The 20,967-nt window shown below is 47.9% G+C and overlaps 1 protein-coding gene across 6 annotated transcripts; it reads left to right on the top strand.

Moving 5' to 3' along the window:
- Positions 1–25: 25 nt before the first annotated feature.
- On the top strand, positions 26–16,430 carry LOC130522095 (striated muscle preferentially expressed protein kinase-like). Of its 6 annotated transcripts, none has more exons than XM_057026096.1 (38): positions 26–946; positions 1,076–1,488; positions 2,029–2,163; positions 2,368–2,550; positions 4,276–4,400; positions 4,485–4,573; positions 4,692–4,867; positions 4,940–5,123; positions 5,222–5,295; positions 5,416–5,574; positions 5,666–5,855; positions 5,956–6,185; positions 6,261–6,380; positions 6,458–6,562; positions 6,635–6,841; positions 6,926–7,049; positions 7,154–7,326; positions 7,404–7,516; positions 7,596–7,764; positions 7,838–7,937; positions 8,251–8,451; positions 8,685–8,742; positions 8,817–8,894; positions 8,980–9,152; positions 9,263–9,289; positions 9,375–9,527; positions 9,603–9,645; positions 9,893–9,958; positions 10,122–12,804; positions 12,896–13,063; positions 13,606–13,728; positions 14,091–14,255; positions 14,343–14,949; positions 15,034–15,273; positions 15,365–15,588; positions 15,673–15,748; positions 15,885–16,034; positions 16,115–16,430. In XM_057026096.1, the coding sequence occupies exons 1-38, from the start codon at positions 42–44 to the stop codon at positions 16,350–16,352; spliced, it is 9,447 nt and encodes a 3,148-aa protein (XP_056882076.1). In that variant the 5' UTR covers positions 26–41; the 3' UTR covers positions 16,353–16,430. The 6 variants fall into 6 exon arrangements, with proteins under 6 accessions (XP_056882076.1, XP_056882077.1, XP_056882074.1 ...); XM_057026097.1 differs by having other exon boundaries at positions 9,890–9,958; positions 14,151–14,255; XM_057026094.1 differs by having other exon boundaries at positions 9,890–9,958.
- The last annotated feature ends 4,537 nt before the right edge of the window (positions 16,431–20,967 follow it).

The following is a 20,967-nucleotide window of genomic DNA, read 5'->3' as shown; positions in this document are numbered from 1 at the left end:
GAGCACAGGTGAAAACCAAAATTCCAACATAAGACAGTGACATGGAAGTTTGCCTGCACCTGTATGACTCTTCCAACACCTGCAGCAGCTGCACTAGTGCTCTAACGTCACACCTCCATTTCCCCCTCAATCCCCACTCCTCTAGGACTCAAACTGCTGAAGAATCACAGGAGCTCTCCCCCCATGCCCCCTTGTTTTCTCCCCAGCCGCTTGCCAATTCCCACTCAAACACCATCCCAAACCGCAACCTGGACAAAGAAAACCCTTCAGATCCCAAGTCTGAAAGACATGATCCATCAAATGTTAAACCCGCTCGTCAGGGACCTAAGATCTTAGACAAAGTCCGAGCTTTTGAGACCCGCATGGCAAGTTCGGAGAAGCCTGGTGGATCTGTTGGAAGCCGAGTAGCTTGTCACAATTCAAGTGATGATGGGAGGAAGAATGGAGGCCCCAGCGGAGAGGAGGCCAGAATTCTGCAGGGTGCAGCCCAGAAAAGAGCCACGTTCAAGCAACGAGCTTCCTCATTGGAGGACAAGACCAATTATTCCCAGATTGTCCAGAACTACCAGAGCAAGTTCGCAGAAGAGCTCCAGAGAATCAAGAAGCTTGTGGGAAAGCCGAGCTTGAAGAAGGCTTATTCCATGGAGCAACTGTCACCAAAAGACAGGCTGGCTGCGGAGAAAGTGGAGCCCATTCCGCCCCAGGTGGTTCAAAAGTTAGAAGCGAGGGAGCGAGCCGTGCGGGAGAGGGAGGCTGGGGAGAGGGAAGGCAAGTCACAGATGACCCTGGAGGTCAAAGGTCGGAGACATCCGGACATCCGGGGAAACCCAGCGGACAGCTCAGCACAGGGAAGCACAGTGCACAGCCCTGTTGCCGTGGCGACAACACCAGTTCATCAGTTACCAGGACAACCACTGCCAACAGCCATTGGGACAAGTCACAGCAGGTTTGTTAATGTGTGATTATTTATTGTCTGTTTAACATTTATTTAACCAGGGGAAAAATCTGTTTAATATTCTGTCTGTGCCTCTTTGCTGAAACGTGTTACATAAGTGTTTTATGTCTTTATTTGCAGGGAAACGAAACCAAACTTTCACTCCACCCCCAAAGATGCATTTGCTGCCACAGGTCAAAAATCACCCATGGGAGGCACGGATTCAAAAGCAGCTACAAGACCTCGATCATCCAGTCCACATGGGAAACGAGCTACCCCTTTAACCGCGAGGGAACCTGGGTCCCCGTGTCCTCCCAAGCCCTTCCAAATGACCCCATCGCCCGCCCTGTCTGTTAGCCCCCTTCTCAAAAGAAGGAAGGCAGAGGCGAGTCAGACGTGTCGAGCTGCAAAGATGAGCATCCCGACTATTCTGGTGGAGAATGAGCCCATGGAGACAGAATGTGGTCCTGATATAAGGAACAAAGGAACCAAAGCTCGTCAGAAAGAGGGGAGAGTTCTCCAGAGTGAGATGGGTCCTGGAACTCCAGACAAAGGCAAGGCACCAATCACATCAGTGGATCGATCTAAAATGGTCCTTCACTTTTACTTATCGAAATGTTTTACCTTAATTTGTTAGCAATTACTGAAAGTTCCTCACTCGATGTGCAGAGGATTTATTTTAACACTCCACTGAAAGTGGAGGCAGATCCTTCTTTTACTGTTAATTTATAGCAAGTACAGTAGCAAACGGTGTAACCTTAGCCCCTCGTTGAGCCTGCCTGAGCTGGCTCCGTCTTTAAGTTCTGGGGGTGAATTTTATGTGAAATTCAAGCTTGTAATGATTTCAGATGAGCATAATTATCAGATGTGATGCTTCATGTAATGTAACACGAAGTATTTATTTAGCCCTCTTAAATGTGGACTTCTTGTTCATGGACGTTCAGGATCTATTTTTTAGTCTCAGTAACATAACTTTCCTCACTCGGAGACCTAAAAACCAGAAACTAGATCAGGATTATCCTGGGGGCTGACCCACTTGGAATAGTGGTGAGTGCAGCAGGAAATTCCACTTTAACACGACCTGTCATTGTCAGGTGATCCAGACCTGTCTGCTGGTGAGGGGACTGCCGAGGGCCCCAGGTTTAAGACTCAAATCCAGGACACAGTGGCAACCAGCGGTGCAGCTATCGTACTCAAATGTGTAATTACGGGGAGGCCGCCCCCTACAGGTAAAACTTTGGAGAACAATTATTTGTCTCCATGGTTTAGTCACATAAGCAACTTCAGTCCCCCCCCACCCCACAGAAAAAAAAAATCAGTTATGGTGTTGTGTGGGCTGAGCTGTGTGCTTTTCTGTGGGAGGTTTTGTTAGGTTCTTTTTTTCCTACAAGTGAATTTTTTTATTTATTTTTTTACCTTTGCTGCCTCCTCAGTAACATGGAGGAAGAATAATGGTGCGATCCAGAGCGATGCTTTCCACGTGGTTTCATCTGAGGGAGACACTCACAGTCTGCTGATAAAGCAGATGAGTCCGAGCAGCGTCGGGTCATACTGCGTCACAGCTGTCAATCCAGCCGGGACAGCGTCCTGTAGCGCCACCCTTGACATCCAGCCAGGTGAGACTGAGCCGTAGGCAGATACGACGATACAAACATAACAGATGAGTCACATGATGTGACGTGCACTAATGTTCATGGATCCAGCCCTCCTTCACCCCACATTCCCTTTTAATGAATACAAAGGCCTGCTTGAGCTCAGCATCCTGTCTATGGGGCTCCTGGCAGCCAGAGTTACCATGGCAACACATGAATTCTTAAAGCCCCTGAGCTCCCTTTGGTGCCATCTGAAAACCATTCAAACCCAAATGCTCTCCGGAGCCCTCCCGGCGGGCACAGCCTTTATGATATGCGTTGTCTGAGTTCAGACCGCGCAGCGTGTGTTGAATCAGCTTCTCAACAAATGTACACATTGACTGTGGCTCAGCAGCAGCACAGGACCTGTGTTCCCTTATTAGGTCAGTGGAGTGTAACAAGCGGGGGTATTTTTAGCCACCCTCTTGTTCTCTTGGGTAATTGCAGTCTGGTCTATGTCCTCATACAAGATTACTGCTGCAATCATGAAGGGTTTTTTTTTCTTTGTCAGAGATTTCAGTGGGCTTCTAAATGGAAAAGGTGGTGGGCGATTTTGTGAGTCATTTTGTGAGTAGAGCTTTGAGAGGGTGATTTGTGGGCTAAAAAAGATGTCTTTGGTGGAAGAGATTAACACTGTATTCGTGTTATTTCTTCATAAAACATCACAGGAACTGAAGATGTTCCCAACTTTTTGAGGTGTGTGTCTGCGTGCATGCGTGTGCGTGTGCACAAGAGTCTCAGGATGTCATCAATGGTAAAGAATATGGAAGTGACAGGAAACCCTGGAAGGTTCGTGTCAGATGGCGGTTGTGTAACTGTTGGCAGGTTTGTGTAAATACTTTTGGGATCTGCAGCCCCAACGCTGCTCAAAGATGTGACTCCAGGTCAGTTCTCTGCTTTATTATTTCCATTTTTCCATGTATAATCATAGAAATTGTCACATTTTTACTTGCATGGAGAATGGGGACCTGCCTCTTCCAGCCAGTGACCCTGTTTTTCCATTTCGCAGCACCATTTGTGCACTCCTCTCCTCTCTTCTCTCTGCTGTTCCGTGTTATAGAAAGACAGTCTACTTCTCCTCAGCTGGTGGATCATATTTGTTTCAAATGTGCATGCTCATGCCTCTGTCAGATGTCTCAGTTTTAGGTTCCTCTGGAGGAAATGGGAAGTAAAAAAAAAAACCCACAAAAAACTGCATTGCGAAAACAGAGTGGCACAATTGCTGAAAAGATATTGTTTTGTGTCAGTCAATTAGATTCCTCCCTGTGACTACAAGTGAAATCCTTCTGGCTCGGTATGGCTTCTGAAGTTGCCATGCACAGAACTGTTCTGGATCTCCCTGGGAATTCATGAATGATTGGGTCAGGGATTAAGGGATTAATTCATTATCTGTTCAGTTACGGCCACTTCAGAGAGGTCCCAGTGCTGTGTGTGTGTGTGTGTGTGTGTGTGTGTGTGTGTGTGTGTGTGTGTGTGTGTTTTGATGGCCCACTTGTGTATCTACTTGATGTTGCCAACTGCTTATGTTGGCAAAGATCTCCACCCAAGCAAGCAAAGACTGTAAACATGGGAGCTTTGACAGATTGTTCCTGGCTAAAGGTTTTCAAAGAGATCTGCTTGTAATACACACATTAAAATTGGACCTGACTTTTTTTGCGGGGACGTGGTAGCTGAGGTCTCATATTTATATCTAGTTTGATGCTCTTTCAGAGCTGGAATGTAGTCTGTCTCTGTCAGTGGAGGAGTGCCTAAGCCCCCGGGAGGAGGTGATGGCGCTCGGGGACTCGCTCGCATCCTGTAAAAACGTCCACTTTAGAGACCCGCCCTCATTTCAGGTTGGACAGTGTGACTCAAAAATGAAATACTTTGAGTACGTTCCATAGCTGTGATACTTAGCTTTGTGATGCTCTTTTAAAAAGATGGCACCATATGACCAAGCAGTTACTGAAGGTCAAGATGTGGTCGTCTCAGCGAAGGTCGCTGGGCAGCCCAAGCCCATGGTGTATTGGTATGTTTTATGGTCAAGTGCCATCTCTGCAGACACTGAGGAGCTGCTACCTCAGCCCAAAGTCACCTCCCGTTCCCCCACATTAAACCATTGTGACAGCTACTTTACGTTGACCTAGGTTGAGGGACAAAGTCCCAGTGAAGACAATGGGCCGGTTTGCCTTGCGGCAGACAGATGATGGCACCATCGAAATGAGAATCAGCTCGGTTCATAGGTCAGACACAGGGCTTTATGTCTGCAGAATAATCAATGAATATGGAACCAAGCAGGCAGAGTGCAGAGTGGACGTCAGAGGTGAGCAGTGGTGGCTTGGACGGTCTGTTTCATCCTGATTTATCCCCCTGGGGTAACCCTGTGTGTTTACAGGTGCAGGAGAGACAATGCTAATGATCACCAGGGAGGTGACCGATGTAGCGGTTAGGGCTGGCGAGTCGGTCCTGCTTGAGTGTCATGTGGCAGGAGCCCCAGATGTGGATGTCGACTGGCTGTCGAACGGGAAGCTGATCCAGCCGGCACTACTCAACTGTAAAATGCACTTCGATGGCAAAAGGTGACATCAAACATACCAAGATGCTCCGAACACAAAGCTACAACTTTGATCTCTTTTTCCTCATGATTTTTGGTGTTATTGGAACTATTTTAACACAGGTGCCGCCTGCTGCTGAATTCAGTGCATGAAGATGATAGTGGAAGGTACACGTGCAAGCTGAGCACAGCCAAAGGTGAACGCCAAAGACCGTTGGCATATTTTAGGGCAACAAAACTACAAATTTAACATTTCATCTTGGTCTGCCTCTTCTCGTATTTGCCTTCACTCACTTGAATATGTCTCTCATTCGCAGATGAGTTGACCTCGAGTGCAAACCTGAGAGTCATGCCATCCAGGGAGCCTCTCTTTACCCGTAAACTGGATATCCTGGAGGTCGTTGAAGGCCGCAGTGCCCGGTTTGACTGCAAGGTGAGCGGCTCTCCTGCTCCCCGGGTCACATGGATGCACTTTGGTAAGAATCTGTTTCAAGCTGGTCTTTTGTCAGTTAACACCCCCCGCCCCAAATGGCCGCAGAGGTTTCATTGTCCATCGTGTTATTGCAGAGACGAAAGTGGAAGAGGGGGAGAAATTCCGCATCCTTCAAGACGGCGGTCGTCACTCCCTCATCATCAACCACGTCAGCAATGACACCGAGGGCTTCTACACTGCAGTCGCCCAGAACATCCACGGAAAGTCTGAATGCACCGCCGAGCTCTACATGCAGGAACAGCGAGCTGCCATCTCCTCTCATATGTAAGAGGAAAAAATCAGATGGAAATGACTGAACCTCCGAGTCACTGAAAGATGGCGACATATTTGTCCTTTCTGAACAATCTGTTCTGCCTTCCGTCAGGGCAAAGATGGAGAAAATGCCATCCATCCCAGAAGAGCCTGAGGTTCTGGAGAGTGAAGTGGAGCGGCGGACCATGCCAGACTTCCTGAAGCCGCTGGCTGATGTGGAGGTTGTTGAGGGCAAAGAGGTGGTGCTGAGGTGTAAGGTAGCCGGCCTCCCGTACCCGACCATCAGCTGGTACCACAACAGCAAACGCATAGAGAGCAGCGAAGAGCGTAAAATGACCCAGCGTAAGCAAATAACTCGCCAATTAGACCACAGTGTGAGGTGTGATGGTCAATAATAAAACTGCTTATGCTCTTCAGACAGGGATGTCCACAGTCTGGTCATCAGGAGCGCTTGTCACGCTCATGGAGGCGTCTACAAGGCCGTCATCTCCAACAAAGTGGGCAAAGCGGCTTGCTATGCCCATCTATATGTCACAGGTATAAAATCACTGTCACATTTATTATTCTGTTTCTGTTACTTTTTTTTAATCATTCCTATTTTATTATTTTAATAGACATTGTCCCTGAAGCTCCTGATGGTCCTCCAGTGATCGAGACCATTACAGGGAAAACTATAACAATCAACTGGAAGAAGCCAAAGAGGCTCGACCCTTCTCTTGGTGGGTTCTGTGGTTTCTTGTGATAAAAGATAAAGAGATTTTTGCTGGACTAAAATCCATTTGTGTGTACAGATTCTGGTTCCTTGTTGTACGTGGTTCAGCAGCAGCCTCTGGGCTCCATTCAGTGGTCTGTTGTGGCCTCTAACCTGAAGGAGACCAACTACACCATCACCAATTTGTCCAAAGGAGTACGCTATGCTTTCAGAGTGCTGGCATCCACCGGGAAGACCCTGAGCAAACCGTCTCCTTCCACAGATCTGATCCAGCTTCTGGACCGAGGTACCAAAGCAAAGGGAGGTTGTGGGTTTTCACCACAATTTTAGATGATCTGTTTCACCACGGCATGTTATGGTCCTGCTGCAGGCCCTTATTTAAGAAAAGCACCAATCATTCTGGAGAAACCCGACATTGTCTACGTGGTGGAGAACCAAACGGCGAGCATCAGCATCACACTGAACCATGTGCACGCTGTTGTCACCTGGAAACGGTCAGTTGCTGTCCACCACATGAATTCCCCAGTTAAAGCCGACTGAAGTAGAGAGGTATTTTAAGTTCTACAACAAACATGTTTCAACGTGTTGTCGTCCACAGGAGGGGGGTGGTGTTGACCAGCAAGCCAGGGATGTACGAGATGAGCATGCCAGATGATGACCAACACACCCTGACGCTCCAACGAGTACGCAGCACTGATGTGGGCCAGTTGGTGGTCACGGCGAGCAACCAGTTTGGGAGCGACCTCTGCGCCCTTCAGCTGGCTCTGGCAGGTGGGTTTAGTTAGGGTAAGCAAAGAACCCAGTAACCATTTTTGGCACATCATGATTTTATTTTATTCCTGTTACAGTGCGCCCAAAGTTTGAAACAATCATGGAGGATGTGGATGTGTATGTGGGCGAGACGTCACGTTTGGCTGTTGTGGTTGAAGGGAAGCCTGACCCGGATATTCTGTGGTATAAGGTATCACCTTTGGACTCAGCTGTGCCTGTAAGATCAGCCTGTACATTACAACCCATTTTAATGTGATTGCTTTTTGAAGGACGATGTCCTCCTCAAGGAGAGCAGCCACTTCACCTTTGTCTACGATGATCCGGAATATTCTCTGGTCATTCTCAACGCTTGCCCCGAACACTCCGGTGTGTACACCTGCACTGCCAAGAACCTGGCTGGTGCCAACTCCTGCAAGGCTGAGCTGATGGTCCACACAGGTCAGCAGAACAACAACCACCCATTTACAGCTATGCTAACTAAGCTGAAGATGCATGATGGTACTCCCTGCAGAGAGGAAACAAGAGGCGGAGCCAATGGATGACGAAGGAACCATTCTGAGGAAGATGAGGCATCTTGTGGATTACTATGACATTCACAAAGAGATCGGGCGGTGAGTGTACTTTGATGCTAGCGTGCGTCTGAGCTCTCAAGCGAACAGGGAGGGGTCTGCACCTGTTTACAGATGAGCGATGATTCACACCGGTTAGTGGAGGGAACAAAAACCGTGGACCAAATGCCACAGATATGTTCTTGTCTCTCCACTCTCCTGTTCTACTGAAGGGGAAGGACAAAATAATCAATATTTCATGATGGAATTATATGATCTCCAGTTTTTTTTGTGTGTGTGTGCGATCTACTAATGATCGTCTAATCTGCCTTGATTTTATGTTAATAACCCCAAAAGTCTCCCCTCTCTGATGTAGGGGTGCCTTCTCGTACGTGAAGAGGGTAACTCAGAAAAAGGGAAAGGCCGAATTTGCTGCCAAGTTCATGTGTGCACGAGGCAAGAGAAAAGCCCTGGCTCTCAGAGAGATGGAGCTGCTGTCTGAGCTGGACAATGAGAGGATCCTCTATTTCCATGACGTCTTTGAGAAGAAGAACGTGGTGGTGCTCATCACCGAGCTGTATCCTTCCACAGCATTTGAAAAATCAGTCGAGAATGAATCCAATCCACTAATCCTCGTTCCGGGTACCCCTGGAGGCTGGAATGAAGCAGATCACAGATTCTCCTTTCTGACTCATCGCCGATGAGCGAAGTTAACGAAGGATTGGATGTGTGGGAGTTTTCCCCATTTATAATTCATTTGTCACTGCTCCCTTGCTTTCCTTTTTGTTTTTCCTCAACTGCAGTGTGAAGATGTCATGAGGAGCTGCTGGAGCGAATGGCCAAGAAAACAGCAGTCAAAGAGCTGGAGGTTAGCGTATTTGTGCTGACTGCACTGCACCATCCTTACATAATGCTCACGTTCACCCTCTTGTTTCTCCTCAGATCCGCTGTAGCATTCAGCAGGTTTTGGAAGGTCTGTGGTACCTTCACAAGAAAAACATTGCCCACCTTGATGTGAAGGTCCGTCTCGCCTGTGACATCATTTAAATGTTTTTTGGGGGGGATTCAGACTCCAACACTAAACTTTTGGTCTTCCTTCTTCTAGCCTGAAAACATTTTGATGGCAAGTCCTGCGAGCGATCAAATCCGTATATGCGACTTCGGCAATGCGATCAGATTGGACCCGTCAGAAGAGTACTACTGTAAATATGGCACGCCGGAATACATCGCGCCGGAGATCGTGAACCAAACTCCCATCTCCACAGCAACAGACATATGGTGAGCCACCTTCTCTCCAGGGTATAAAATCAATGACACAGTGAGTCTGCAGCATAATAAAAATTTTAAGATGTGCTGAATCATTCTTGGTGTCTCCTGAACCCCCACAGGCCTGTCGGTGTCATCACTTACCTCTGGTATAATCTATTTATTTCATTCATCCTATAAGTGTATTTACAATCTGAATAAAATGGGGGAATCACCACAAATTTTGTATTTCAGCCTGACTGGCGTGTCTCCTTTTGCCGGTGAGAATGACAGAGCCACTGCCTTGAATATCCGGAACTACAACGTGGCGTTTGAGGAGAGCATGTTTTCTGACCTCTGCAGAGAAGCTAAGGGGTTTGTCATCAAGCTTCTGGTGGTGGACAGACTGTAAGCGTGTGAGAAATATCTCCGATTGGGTCTCCATATTCTGCAACCTCATACAGAGCTCTTTCACTCTCCCAGGAGGCCCAGTGCTGCCGAATGCCTTCGTCATCCTTGGTTCAAGGTGTGTATTTTCATTTAGGAGATTCACTCAGAATGCCTTGATCTTGGTGTGTAAAAGTGCTGAGTAATGTTTATGTTTGTGTTTACGCGGCCGTCCACAGAGAAATCCAGGTAAACTTCCCATTGAGATGATTACATCTGTCTTATTATGTCTTCTTTCCAGTTGTGAGTGATTAGGACGTCCGGCCACAGCCATTTTCACCCATGCATTAACGTTTTTGTTGACTCTTATCTTTTGTATGCAGCAGTCACCGACAAATAAAAGCATCAACACAGCGATGTTGAAGCAAGTTTTGTCTCGAAGGCGATGGCAGGTCAGCTAACTCCTGATGCTATCAGTTAAACATACTGTATATCTTCCGACCTAATTCATTGAAAATAAGTTATGTTTAACTGATTATGATTGTAGGCATTATTATAAATAATTCTGTTGATTCTAAAATGAAAAAAATATTTGATTGCTTCTGTTTTTTTTAGCGGTCTCTTATCAGCTATAAATCCAAGATGGTGATGCGGACAATTCCGGAGCTTCTGGATGAGTCATCCAACCATGTCTCCATCGCTGTGGCTCGACATTTAAAGGAAGGCTCCCCGCCACCCTCCTCTTCCTCGGATTCAGATGCAGATGTCGATGAACTTCCTTTTATCCCAATGCCACTTTCAGTAGTTTTTTCAAGTTCCAGGGTCTCCCTTAATGAGATCCCCGGGGATGAAGATGTCACTGCATCACAGATGGGGTACAATGACAGATTTTGTGATAGGACTCGAAAGGCAGATGACACAGGGGTCTCGACGGCCAATCAAAACATCCCACAAGATGAAGAGGCTCAAAATGAGGAGAAAATAGAAAAGGCAAAACGAGCACCCCTCAAGAAAGGATCTAGTGTGGAGTCAGAAGATTCTGAGACAAAAGCCAGGAGGACAACCATGAGGAGAGGCAGTTCCGCAGACTCGGCATTGCTTCTCCATGTTGAATCTGAAGAGGGAAATTCCACCGGTTCAGAATTGACAAACAAAAGCCTGAAAAAGGCTGTTTCAATGGAGCTCCCCAATCGCAGTCCAAGCCCTGGCCTGGCAAAGATAAGCCAGGAGGAATATGCCCTGAAACTGGAACTAATGAGACAGCGATTGCTCAGAGGAGGAAACGTGGATAAAAAGATGAGCGGTCTTCGTGGGCCATTGTTTGAGACCCTTGGCATAGAAGATGAGAGGAGCACGGGATCCCTTGATCGGAATCTGAGGAGATCCAGAACAGGGCCATCAACACTGGCCAGAGCAGCATCCTCTGAAAGTCCATTGGAGGACAAGCCACAGACAAAACCTTTTCGCAAAAGTGCCTCCTTCAATCAGGGTGATTCAGAACCAATGCCCCTGCATCGCAGGTATGGAGCCCCCTTAGAAATCCCATTAGTTGGAAATGGGAGTCTAGAAGATAAGAAGCTCCAAGAAGCAACCTCAATGTCTGCACTTACAGAGCGAACCACACCGGAATCTGCCTCGCCTACAAAAAAGACCTCTTTCACGTTCCAAAAACCTGAATTGGACCAACAACCAAAGCAGAACAAAGTGAGAGAACTTGATGACACGCACCATGTGAAGAAGAAAGCAGATGGTACTTGGGAGGAAAGGACCAAAACCCAATTGGCAATGGCAGATTATGGCGAATCTGAGGCTAAATCACCTTCTGTAATTACTCCTATAATTGTGATAGAGGAAGATGATGAAGATGAGGAGAGAAAAGACACGCAGGAGTTGTATATTAATGAAAAGGACTATCAGGAAGAGAAAGAAAGTAGAAAAAATAGTAAAATGTCATCGGCATGTGTGGCTCCTTTGTCTGATAAGGCCCAGCCCAGACCAAATACCGTGGATAAAGGAAGTACAAATAGTATAAATTCTACCAACATCCCAGCTCTTCCTGAACATCCGGCAGTGTTTTCCAAGGTAGCAACTATGGTCGGACCTTCAGCATCTGCAATATCTAATTCCACCACCCCCCGCCAGCCTGTGCTGCGGACGGATATCAAAAACATCGACTCGGAGGAGATCTTTGAAGCCCGTTTCAAGAAGCGCGAGTCGTCTTTAACCCGAGGCCTCCGGAAACTGACTAGAAATAAATCAGAAGAGAAGTCACCAACGCTGAGCCGAAAGGGGGCAGACAGGGCCGAGGAGGTTTATAGGCCAGGGCCGAACGGGGCACCCCTGGAAATGGTATCCAGGGGACTACAGGAAAAATCCAAATCTGTCCAAGATTTGAGAGCAGAGGATAAAGAGCCAGGCCTTGGCCTCATTGGAAGGTTTTCCTTGCGATCCAAGAGGTCATCTTCAACTGATAAGACGGGAGAGAAGCCAAAGGAAGGAAGGCAACCAGATGTTCAGGAATCTGCCGTGAACAAGAGAGTTTCGTGGTCTGTTGGTCGCAGCAAGTCTTTGGATACAAACGAGCCGAGTCGCTCGAAAAGACAACAGGATGAAAGAGAACAAAGAAAAGCTGCTGAGTCATCCGTTTCTGCCATGAGGCAAAAGTTTGAGTCCAAGGTGGCAGAAATATCTGCAAAAGTGAGAACTCAGTCAGCAGACAGGAAGGATAAAGCTACCGTTGGGAGTCAGAAGGATCTGGGACAGAAAGATACAACGAGACTGACTGATTCGCCCATCATGGCAATACGGCACAAGTTTGAGAACAAAGTGGCAGGATTATCCTCAAAAATCCGCAGTCAGTCCGAAGAGAGGAACGATGATCCCGATGGAAAACGGACACCTGTGTTTGCTCGCCATCGCCATTCCCACTCAGAAGGGCGAGGACTAAAGGGAATGGGAATACCTGAGAATCAACTGGCGAAGCAGACCGGCGCCACTGCATCCAAGGATTCGATTGAATCAACTTCCAGCCTCCCGTCTGAAAAAATCCCTGAGAGTGACAGACGGTCAAGATGGGACAGGTGGGGTTTGACCAGGAGTAGGAAAGACAAGACGCCGTCCCAGCCTGATCTGTCCTCATTAACCCACAAAGAGGAACAGCAGTTTATCCGTTCTGCTTCTGATTTTGCCCCTGTGTTCCACATCAAGCTGAAGGACAGCGTCTTATCAGAGGGGGAACCTGTCACTCTGAGCTGTCTCCCAGCTGGAAGTCCACTTCCTAGAATTACATGGAGGAAAGGTAACAGATTGCCAGTTTTTTGGGTTCACAGCGAGCTTTGCTATTGATTATTTACTTCATTATTCATTCATTCATTGCGATATTTTCCCAGATCGGAAGCCATTGCAGGTGGATGACAGAATGAGCCTCGTATCCCACCCAGATGGCAGGCAGATCCTCCAGATCACAAAGTCCAACCAGAAAGACGACGGAGTTTACGAATGCGTGGCTACCAACCCCATTGCTACGATCACCACCTCCTGCACATTGTCTGTAGCTTGTAAGTAGCTTGCTGAGTCTGTCTTCTAACTAGCTGCAAATTACAGTCGTGCATTCAATTTACAAGCAAATCACAGTCTATATTCTAGCATGTGCCATAGTTATTATTGAATAGCGCACCAGGATAAATGAATGCCTCACGCTAGATTGAATTTCTGTTTTTAGATTTATAAATATTATACAGAAATGTCATCTGAGGTTTCTCGGCTGAATCAGCTCCGACGACAACAACAACATTTTCATTCTCCCCATGCTGCTGCGGAACAACACACTGATCAGTTTTTGGTTTTCTTCTACTGGAGGATTTATTTCCCATTTATCAGATGCAATCATCTGTGGGGATCAAATGTATTTGTCACGGCTCTTGAAATGCCATTAATCTCAGTCCCTCATCCTGTGTGTCTCCCCCTTCACCACTGAGCAGCTGGACAAAACTGTGTGTCAAATTTCATAAAACTCAAACCATAAATTAGATTATTTTCCAAATTTTCCAAATAACACTGATCAATGCTGTGATGACAGTTTCTGAATGCTCTTTTGAAGCTGTCCCAAAGCGTCCAGGGACCCCTGAAGTTGCCCAGACATACAATAACACAGCCCTGGTGCTTTGGAAGCCGGCAGACACCAAGTCTCCATGCAGCTACACCCTGGAGAAAAATACAGAAGGTGAGCCAGCTAGTAAAAGTTCCTCATCGCCATTTTTAAAACTTTCATTTCAGCACTCTGTTCCTTGTGCCGGTGTATGTCACCACCTAACTTACATTGAACTGCAAGAAATAAGATGCTTCAATAGTTCATACGTACAAAACAATCGTTTTGCTCATTTGCCTCCAGCCTGTAAAAAAAACTCCACTTCACTTTGACAACACTTCCATCTAGTGGCCAAAGTAGGAAGTATAGCAAGTGTTGCTACGGTCTTTTCTTTTATAAATTATTGTCTTAAAACTTAAAATGTGTGTTAAAACTCACGTCTCCAAAAATTCAAAAACTTCCAAATTCACTCATTTATCATTTTCCTTTTCTCTCAGGTGACCCTGACTGGACAACCGTGGCCACTGGAGTTACTGACTGTTATTACAATGTCACAGATCTCCCACCTGGTAGCACTCTGAGGTTCCGCGTCACCTGCAGCAACAAGGCAGGACAGGGACCCTCCAGCAACTGTTCTGGTCCCGTGAGTTTGGACCCAGCAGGTATTTTAGGCACAGAATGAAAATGACTGACTGCTGTTGGAGTGTCAAATTTTGAAAATCGGGTGTATGACTGACTGTTTTTCACAGGCGGAGGAGCTACACCTGCCACAACAGAAGTAAAGACAGTTCCAGTTCAACCTCAACCAGTGCCTGAACCTGAAGTGAAACCAGTCCAGAACACCCCCAGAACTGTTATTTCCACTTCCTCTCCTCCAAAAGGTGGAGCTCCACCTCTGTCCCAGACGGAACTCGGTTTGTCTCGACCTCCATCTAGTGCAGAAAACCCGCCCAAACCCAGCGAGGACAGTCAGAAATCCCCCTCGTTCCCCTCATCACCCCTCATTAAAATTCCTCCACCTCTTATCACGCCCAAACCACAGAGTCCAGTCAACGTGGTGTCCCCTCTGACCAAAACACCACCCATACTGCCACCGCCTCCTGTAACCGCCCCTTTGACACCAACCAAGCCTGTGGTGCCAACATACGTCCCTGTCACCTCCACGGTCACCCCCCGCACGGCCCCGACTCCCATCATCTTTTCCCCGCAGGTGCTCCAGACCTCCAGTCTAAGCCCCTTTGTTGATGGGACGACTACGCCAACCAGGGGGACCCCGTCTGGACGAGTGACACCCTCGACTGGGCTGCGTCAGGGAATTCCTCAGAAACCTTACACGTTCCTGGACGAGAAGGCCAGGTGAGGCGTTTTGGACCCATCTGCAGGACTCATCACCTGATTTCATGATCAGGTGCAATAATTACTTTTGATTCTTCGTGTCAGGGGTCGTTTTGGCATCATTCGAGAGTGCCAGGAAAACAGCACGGGTAAAATGTTCATGGCGAAGATCGTTCCCTACACTCAGGAGAACAAACAGGAAGTCCTGAAGGAGTACGAGATCTTGAAAACCCTTCACAGTGACAAAATCATGGCTCTGCACGAAGCATACGTCACGCCGCGCTACCTTGTGCTGGTGGCAGAGTACTGCACAGGCAAAGAGCTTCTCCACAGCCTCATCGACAGGTGAGAGCTAGCGTTGCCGTCAACTTTATTTTAAGTACAGGCTGATCCTCCTGCCTGTTTAGTAACAGATATGCGTCTCTGCTCCTGAAAGGTTCCGCTACACTGAGGATGATGTCGTGGGCTACCTGGTGCAGATATTGCAGGGAGTGGAGTACCTCCACAGCCGGCGTGTCCTCCACCTGGACCTGAAGCCAGACAACATCATGGTGACCAATCTCAACACCATCAAGATCGTGGACTTTGGGAGCGCTCAGAGCTTCAACCCGCTCAGCCTCAAGCAAAAGGACTCGAGGACAGGAACTCTGGAGTACATGGGTGAGGCGGGGGTCTTCTGTCTTAGAGTCCGCGTGGTTCCCCTGTTGATGCTAATTGTGTTTTCTTTCCTCGACACGATCGAAGCTCCTGAGGTAATCAAAGGTGAAGTGGTCGGTCCTCCTGCGGATGTTTGGACCATCGGCGTCATTACTTACATCATGTAAGAGTTCATGTATGCTTAGACACACTCACTCCAGCGAAAACCAGTTAAAAACAAACTTATGTTTGAGCTTCTGGAGCTAAAATTTCCAACTCGGAGTCCTCTTGACTCTTCAGACTTCTCTATTTCTAAACAGGCTCAGTGGTCGACTCCCCTTCGAAGATAAAGATCCTCGACAGGTGGAGTCGAAGATCCTGGCTGCAAGGTTTGACCCGAGCAAACTTTACCCCAACGTGTCTCAAAGCGCCTCTGCCTTCCTCAAAAAGATGCTGAGCAGTTACCCTTGGTGAGGCGTCTTCCTGGATGAGGGAGCATCTGATTCAGAGCCAGTTTGTGCGGTGTTGATATTCTCGTTGCCGTTTTCAGGGCTCGTGCGGCAACCAGAGACTGCTTCGCCCAGGCCTGGCTGCAAGACTCCTACCTGATGAAGCTCAAGCGTCAGACTCTCACCTTCACCTCTAGCCGGCTCAAGGAGTTCCTGGCGGAGCAGCAATCCTGCCGCTTGGAGGGCGCCACCAAGCACAAGGTGCTGCTGCGCACCTACCAGAGCACGCCACGGTCCCCGCTGGCTGGCTCCACGCTTCACGTTCCCAGCCCCAAGTGACGAGCTGAGGGGATGCTAAAATCTGGTTACGTAACCCAAAACAGCTGGGATTCTGATTAAACATCATGAACGCTGAAAGGACATTAGATGTGATTTTTTTTTCCCCCACGTGCACCGTTTCTTTATCATATTTTCCTGATATTGCACAATAACCTTGGTTTCTCGAAACTCGGCACGAATATAACGGATGATCGGCACTAAATTTAGTCGGAAACATGAATGTACCATGATTGAAGCTGCTAATGTATAACTGTTTGCATCCATCCATCCATCCATTCTCTACCGCTTATCCGGGTCGGGTCGCGGGGGGTAGCAGCCTAAGGAGAGAAGCCCAGACTTCCCTCTCCCCAGCTACCTCCTCCAGCTCATCCGGAGGGATCCCCAGGCGTTCCCAGGCCAGTCGAGAGACATAGTCTCTCCAACGTGTCCTGGGTCTCCCCGGGGGTCTCCTACCGGAGGGACATGCCCTGAACACCTCACCAGGGAGGCGTCCAGGGGGCATCCTGATTAGATGCCCAAGCCACCCCATCTGGCTCCTCTCAACGCGGAGGAGTAGCGACTCTACTCCGAGTCCTCCGGATGGCAGAGCTTCTCACCCTATCTCTAAGGGAGAGCCCAGCCACCCTACGGAGGAAGCTCATTTCAGCCGCTTGTACCCGTGATCTTGTTCTTTCGGTCATGACCCAAAGCTCATGACCATAGGTGAGGGTAGGAACGAAGATCGACCGGTAAATCGAGAGCTTCGCCTTCGGCTCAGCTCTCTCTTCACCACAACGGACCGGTGCAGAGTCCGCATTACTGCAGACGCCACACCGATCCGCCTGTCGATCTCCCGCTCCATTCTTCCCCCACTCGTGAACAAGACCCCGAGGTACTTAAAACCTCCACTTGGGGCAGGATCTCCTCCTTTACCCGGGAAGGCACTCCACCTTTTTCCGGTCGAGAACCATGGCTCGGATTTGGAGGTGCTGATTCTCATCCCAGCCGCTTCACAGGCGGCGGCGAACCGATCCAGTGATAGTTGGAGGTCACGGGCCGATGAAGCCAACAGGACCACATCATCCGCAAAAAGCAGAGACGCGATCCTGAGGTCACCAAACCAGATCCCCTCAACACCATGACTGCACCTAGAAATTCTGTCCATAAAAATTATGAACAGAATCGGTGACAAAGGGCAGCCCTGGCGGAGGCCAACCTCACCGAAACGAGTTCGACTTACTGCCAGCAATTCGGACCAAACTCTGACACCGATCGTACAGGGAGCGGACAGCCCGTATCAGCGGGCCCGACACCCCATACTCTCGGAGGACCCCCCACAGGACCCCCCGAGGGACACGGTCGAATGCCTTCCAAGTCCAAAACAAACATGTGGACTGGTTGGGCAAACTCCCATGACACCTCGAAGACCCTGCTGAGGGTGTAGAGCTGGTCCACTGTCCACGCCCAGGACGAAAACCACATTGCTCCTCCTGAATCCGAGGTTCGACTATCCGGCGGACCCTCCTCTCCAGTACCCCTGAATAGACCTTACCAGGGAGGCTGAGGAGTGTGATCCCCCTATAGTTGGAACACACCCTCCGGTCCCCCTTCTTAAAAAGAGGGACTACCACCCCGGTCTGCCAATCCAGCGGCACTGCCCCCGATGTCCACGCGATGTTGCAGAGTCGAGTCAACCATGACAGCCCTACAACATCCAGAGCCTTAAGGGACTCTGGGCGGATCTCATCCACCCCCGGGGCCTTGCCACCGAGGAGTTTTTAACTACCTCGGCAACTTCAGCCCCGGAGATACGAGAGCCCATCTCCAGGTCCCCAGGCCCTACTTCCTCACTGGAAGGCGTGTTGGTGGGATTGAGGAGGTCCTCGAAGTATTCCTTCCACCGATCCACAACATCCCGAGTTGAGGTCAGCAGCACACCATCACCACTATACACAGTGTTGACAGTGCACTGCTTTCCCCTCCTCAGACGCCGGATGGTGGTCCAGAACCTTTTCGAGGCCGTCCGAAAGTCGTTCTCCATGGCCTCACCGAACTCTTCCCATGCCCGAGTTTTTGCCTCGGCAACCGCCGTAGCTGCGCTCCGCTTGGCATGCCGGTACCCATCTGCTGCCTCAGGAGTCCCACAGGCCAGTAAGGCCCGATACGACTCCTTCTTCAGCTTGACGGCATCCCTCACCGCTGGTGTCACCAGCGGGTTCGGGCATTGCCGCCACGACAGGCACCAACCACCTTGCGGCCACAGCACCGGTCAGCTGCCTCAACAATGGAGGCACGGAACACGGTCCACTCGGACTCAATGTCCCCTGCCTCCCCCGGGACATGGTCAGAGCTCTCCCGGAGGCGTGAGTTGAAGCTTCTTCTGACAGGGGACTCTGCCAGGCGTTCCCAGCAGACCCTCACAACACGTTTGGGCCTGCCAGGTCTGTCCGGCATCCTTCCCCACCATCGGAGCCAACTCACCCAGGTGGTGATCAGTTGACAGCTCCGCCCCTCTCTTCACCCGAGTGTCCAGAACATGCGGCCGCAAATCCGATGACACGATCACAAAGTCGATCATTGATCTGCGGCCTAAGGCGTCCTGGTGCCAAGTGCACATGTGGACGCCTGTTTGCTGTTTGCATTTACTTAAGAAATTTGAAGGTCGAATTTGTTTTTTCTTGAAACTGTTTACCTTTTTTCATGTTAATTTATTTGCATGTGTGTGCACAGCATTTTGAACTCATTGAGAATTAGCGTTGCAAAAATAATAATAATAATGAAACTAAGGGGGGTCTTTGTGATTGGTGTCGATTAGAACACTCTTAGGATGATCATAGAATTGTTTTTTGGTGTCACTTGTTCCATGGTGAAAGCTGAGCCGTAACAGCTTGGACAGAGCCTAGGTTTTACATTTTTATCAGAAACATGACAAACTGGTGAATTGCTGTGGTCCTGAATGTCAGTTTTTAGGGTTAATCGGATCGTCCAGTCAGTGCCTAAATGTCTCCAAATGATGACCTTGGATAGCAGCATATAGGTTCTTAGGAACATGTGTACGCGTCTCCACAGCACAGGCAGAACTTAATGTAACAATAGTCTTGTGTAACGATCGATCACGTAATCGTTTTTGTATGAATTCAGACCGTCGAGGCTTTGTAAATGTACCAATTTGCGGTGTTTTTATGTGGAAAATGTTTTTAAGAGCTAGTATGTAATAAACTGTTGATACAACTGCCTGCAGTTTTTTGTTCATTTTTAAAAAAAAATAAAGCTGTTTATTGTTCACCAAATTTATAAAAACAAAACCAGTTATTATGAAAGAACTTGTTTTTTTTTCATATTTCTGAATCAGAATTTCCTATTTCTATCTGTTGTAAAATCGCTCCACTGGTATTTACTAGTAGCCACGTTAGCTTCAGTTATTTTAGTCAAATTCAACAATTCAGTGATAAAACATTAACATTCCTGATTTCTTTGCATTTTAATACTATTTCTTATCCTGATGGTCTGATTGTCTTGTGCATAAACAATCTGCAACAATCTTTCACTGAGATGTGCATAATTACCTCCTCAAGGTCGGAGGTCATGTAATCTCTGGCATGTTTGACTTTTATCAAATAACTCAAAAATGTTAAGTATGGATTTTCATGAAGTTCTCAGGAAATGCTGATAATGGGCCAAATGTTCTGGATTCCGAAGGGACTCTGAACATTGATTTCCCAACAATCAAGACCAAGTGGCTTTGATCATGAAACAACCTAGTATATTATGTAAGCTTGTATTGCTGCTACTTATATACACTACAATATATATGGTACTGTACAGGCATGAGTTTCAATATGTGGGGAAATGGGGAAATAGGGACCTGCATGATGGAGGTCTGTGATGGAGTTTTGTTTTGTTTTTCTTGTTGAAACCTACTGTTTGTTTAAAAATATTTTACTCTTTAAAATATGTCACCACATTCCATCAATTGCCAACTAACTTCGAGGGTAATTAACCAACTTATCGAATGACAGCAGGAAAACAACATTTTGGAAGATTTTGTTTTTTTTTATTACCACGATTTAAGAAGAGGCTAAACTTTGTGTCCTTTCAACTCTTGTCCCCGTCCTTCCTGCCAAATATATGTTGGGGGGCGGAGGGAAACGCAGACTTCGCTTGTGCGACGGTTCCTTGAGGAGTCAGTTTCAAGGGGGCCCAAACTGGGCGTTTCTTCGCAGTTGGATCTGAAAACATGCTCTGTTGAGCAACTGTTTACAAACAAACTGTTAAAGTAACGCATCATTCATCGGTAATCCAGTTGAAGTCGATTATCTGCTGAGTAAAGATCCCAACAAATCTATCGAAACGTGCAACCTGAGATCCTAACAGCCCAAAGTTAGCTTTAGCTGCGGTGATTGCAGCGATGCATCGCCTTCGCTCACTTGTCACGTTAAATCAACCGCTTTCGTGCCAACTGAGATGTAGTTTTTCGCAATGCACCTTTCTACCTGTCATTTGTGCCTGTAAAACCTCTGCTCGGTCTATCCTGTTAGCGTTAGCTAAGTTTTGGACGAAGTTTGCCGTGAGATACTTTTAGGGACCGTCGTCAAAGTTTTAGACGTCAGGGGAGGGCGTAACTGTCCACGTCCAG

Source organism: Takifugu flavidus, chromosome 3 (genome assembly GCF_003711565.1).
Source record: "Takifugu flavidus isolate HTHZ2018 chromosome 3, ASM371156v2, whole genome shotgun sequence".
In the NCBI taxonomy this organism is placed as follows: Eukaryota; Metazoa; Chordata; class Actinopteri; order Tetraodontiformes; family Tetraodontidae; genus Takifugu; species Takifugu flavidus.
This window is presented reverse-complemented; position numbering and strand designations above follow the sequence as displayed.

Coding starts and splice junctions, on each gene's coding strand:
- LOC130522095 (XM_057026094.1), top strand. CDS start 42: ATGGAAGTTTGCCTGCACCTGTATGACTCTTCCAACACCTGCAGCAGC. Junction 2,164..2,367: donor GGGGAGGCCGCCCCCTACAG/GTAAAACTTTGG, acceptor CTGCCTCCTCAG/TAACATGGAGGAAGAATAAT. Junction 8,452..8,684: donor GTGGTGCTCATCACCGAGCT/GTATCCTTCCAC, acceptor TGCAGTGTGAAG/ATGTCATGAGGAGCTGCTGG.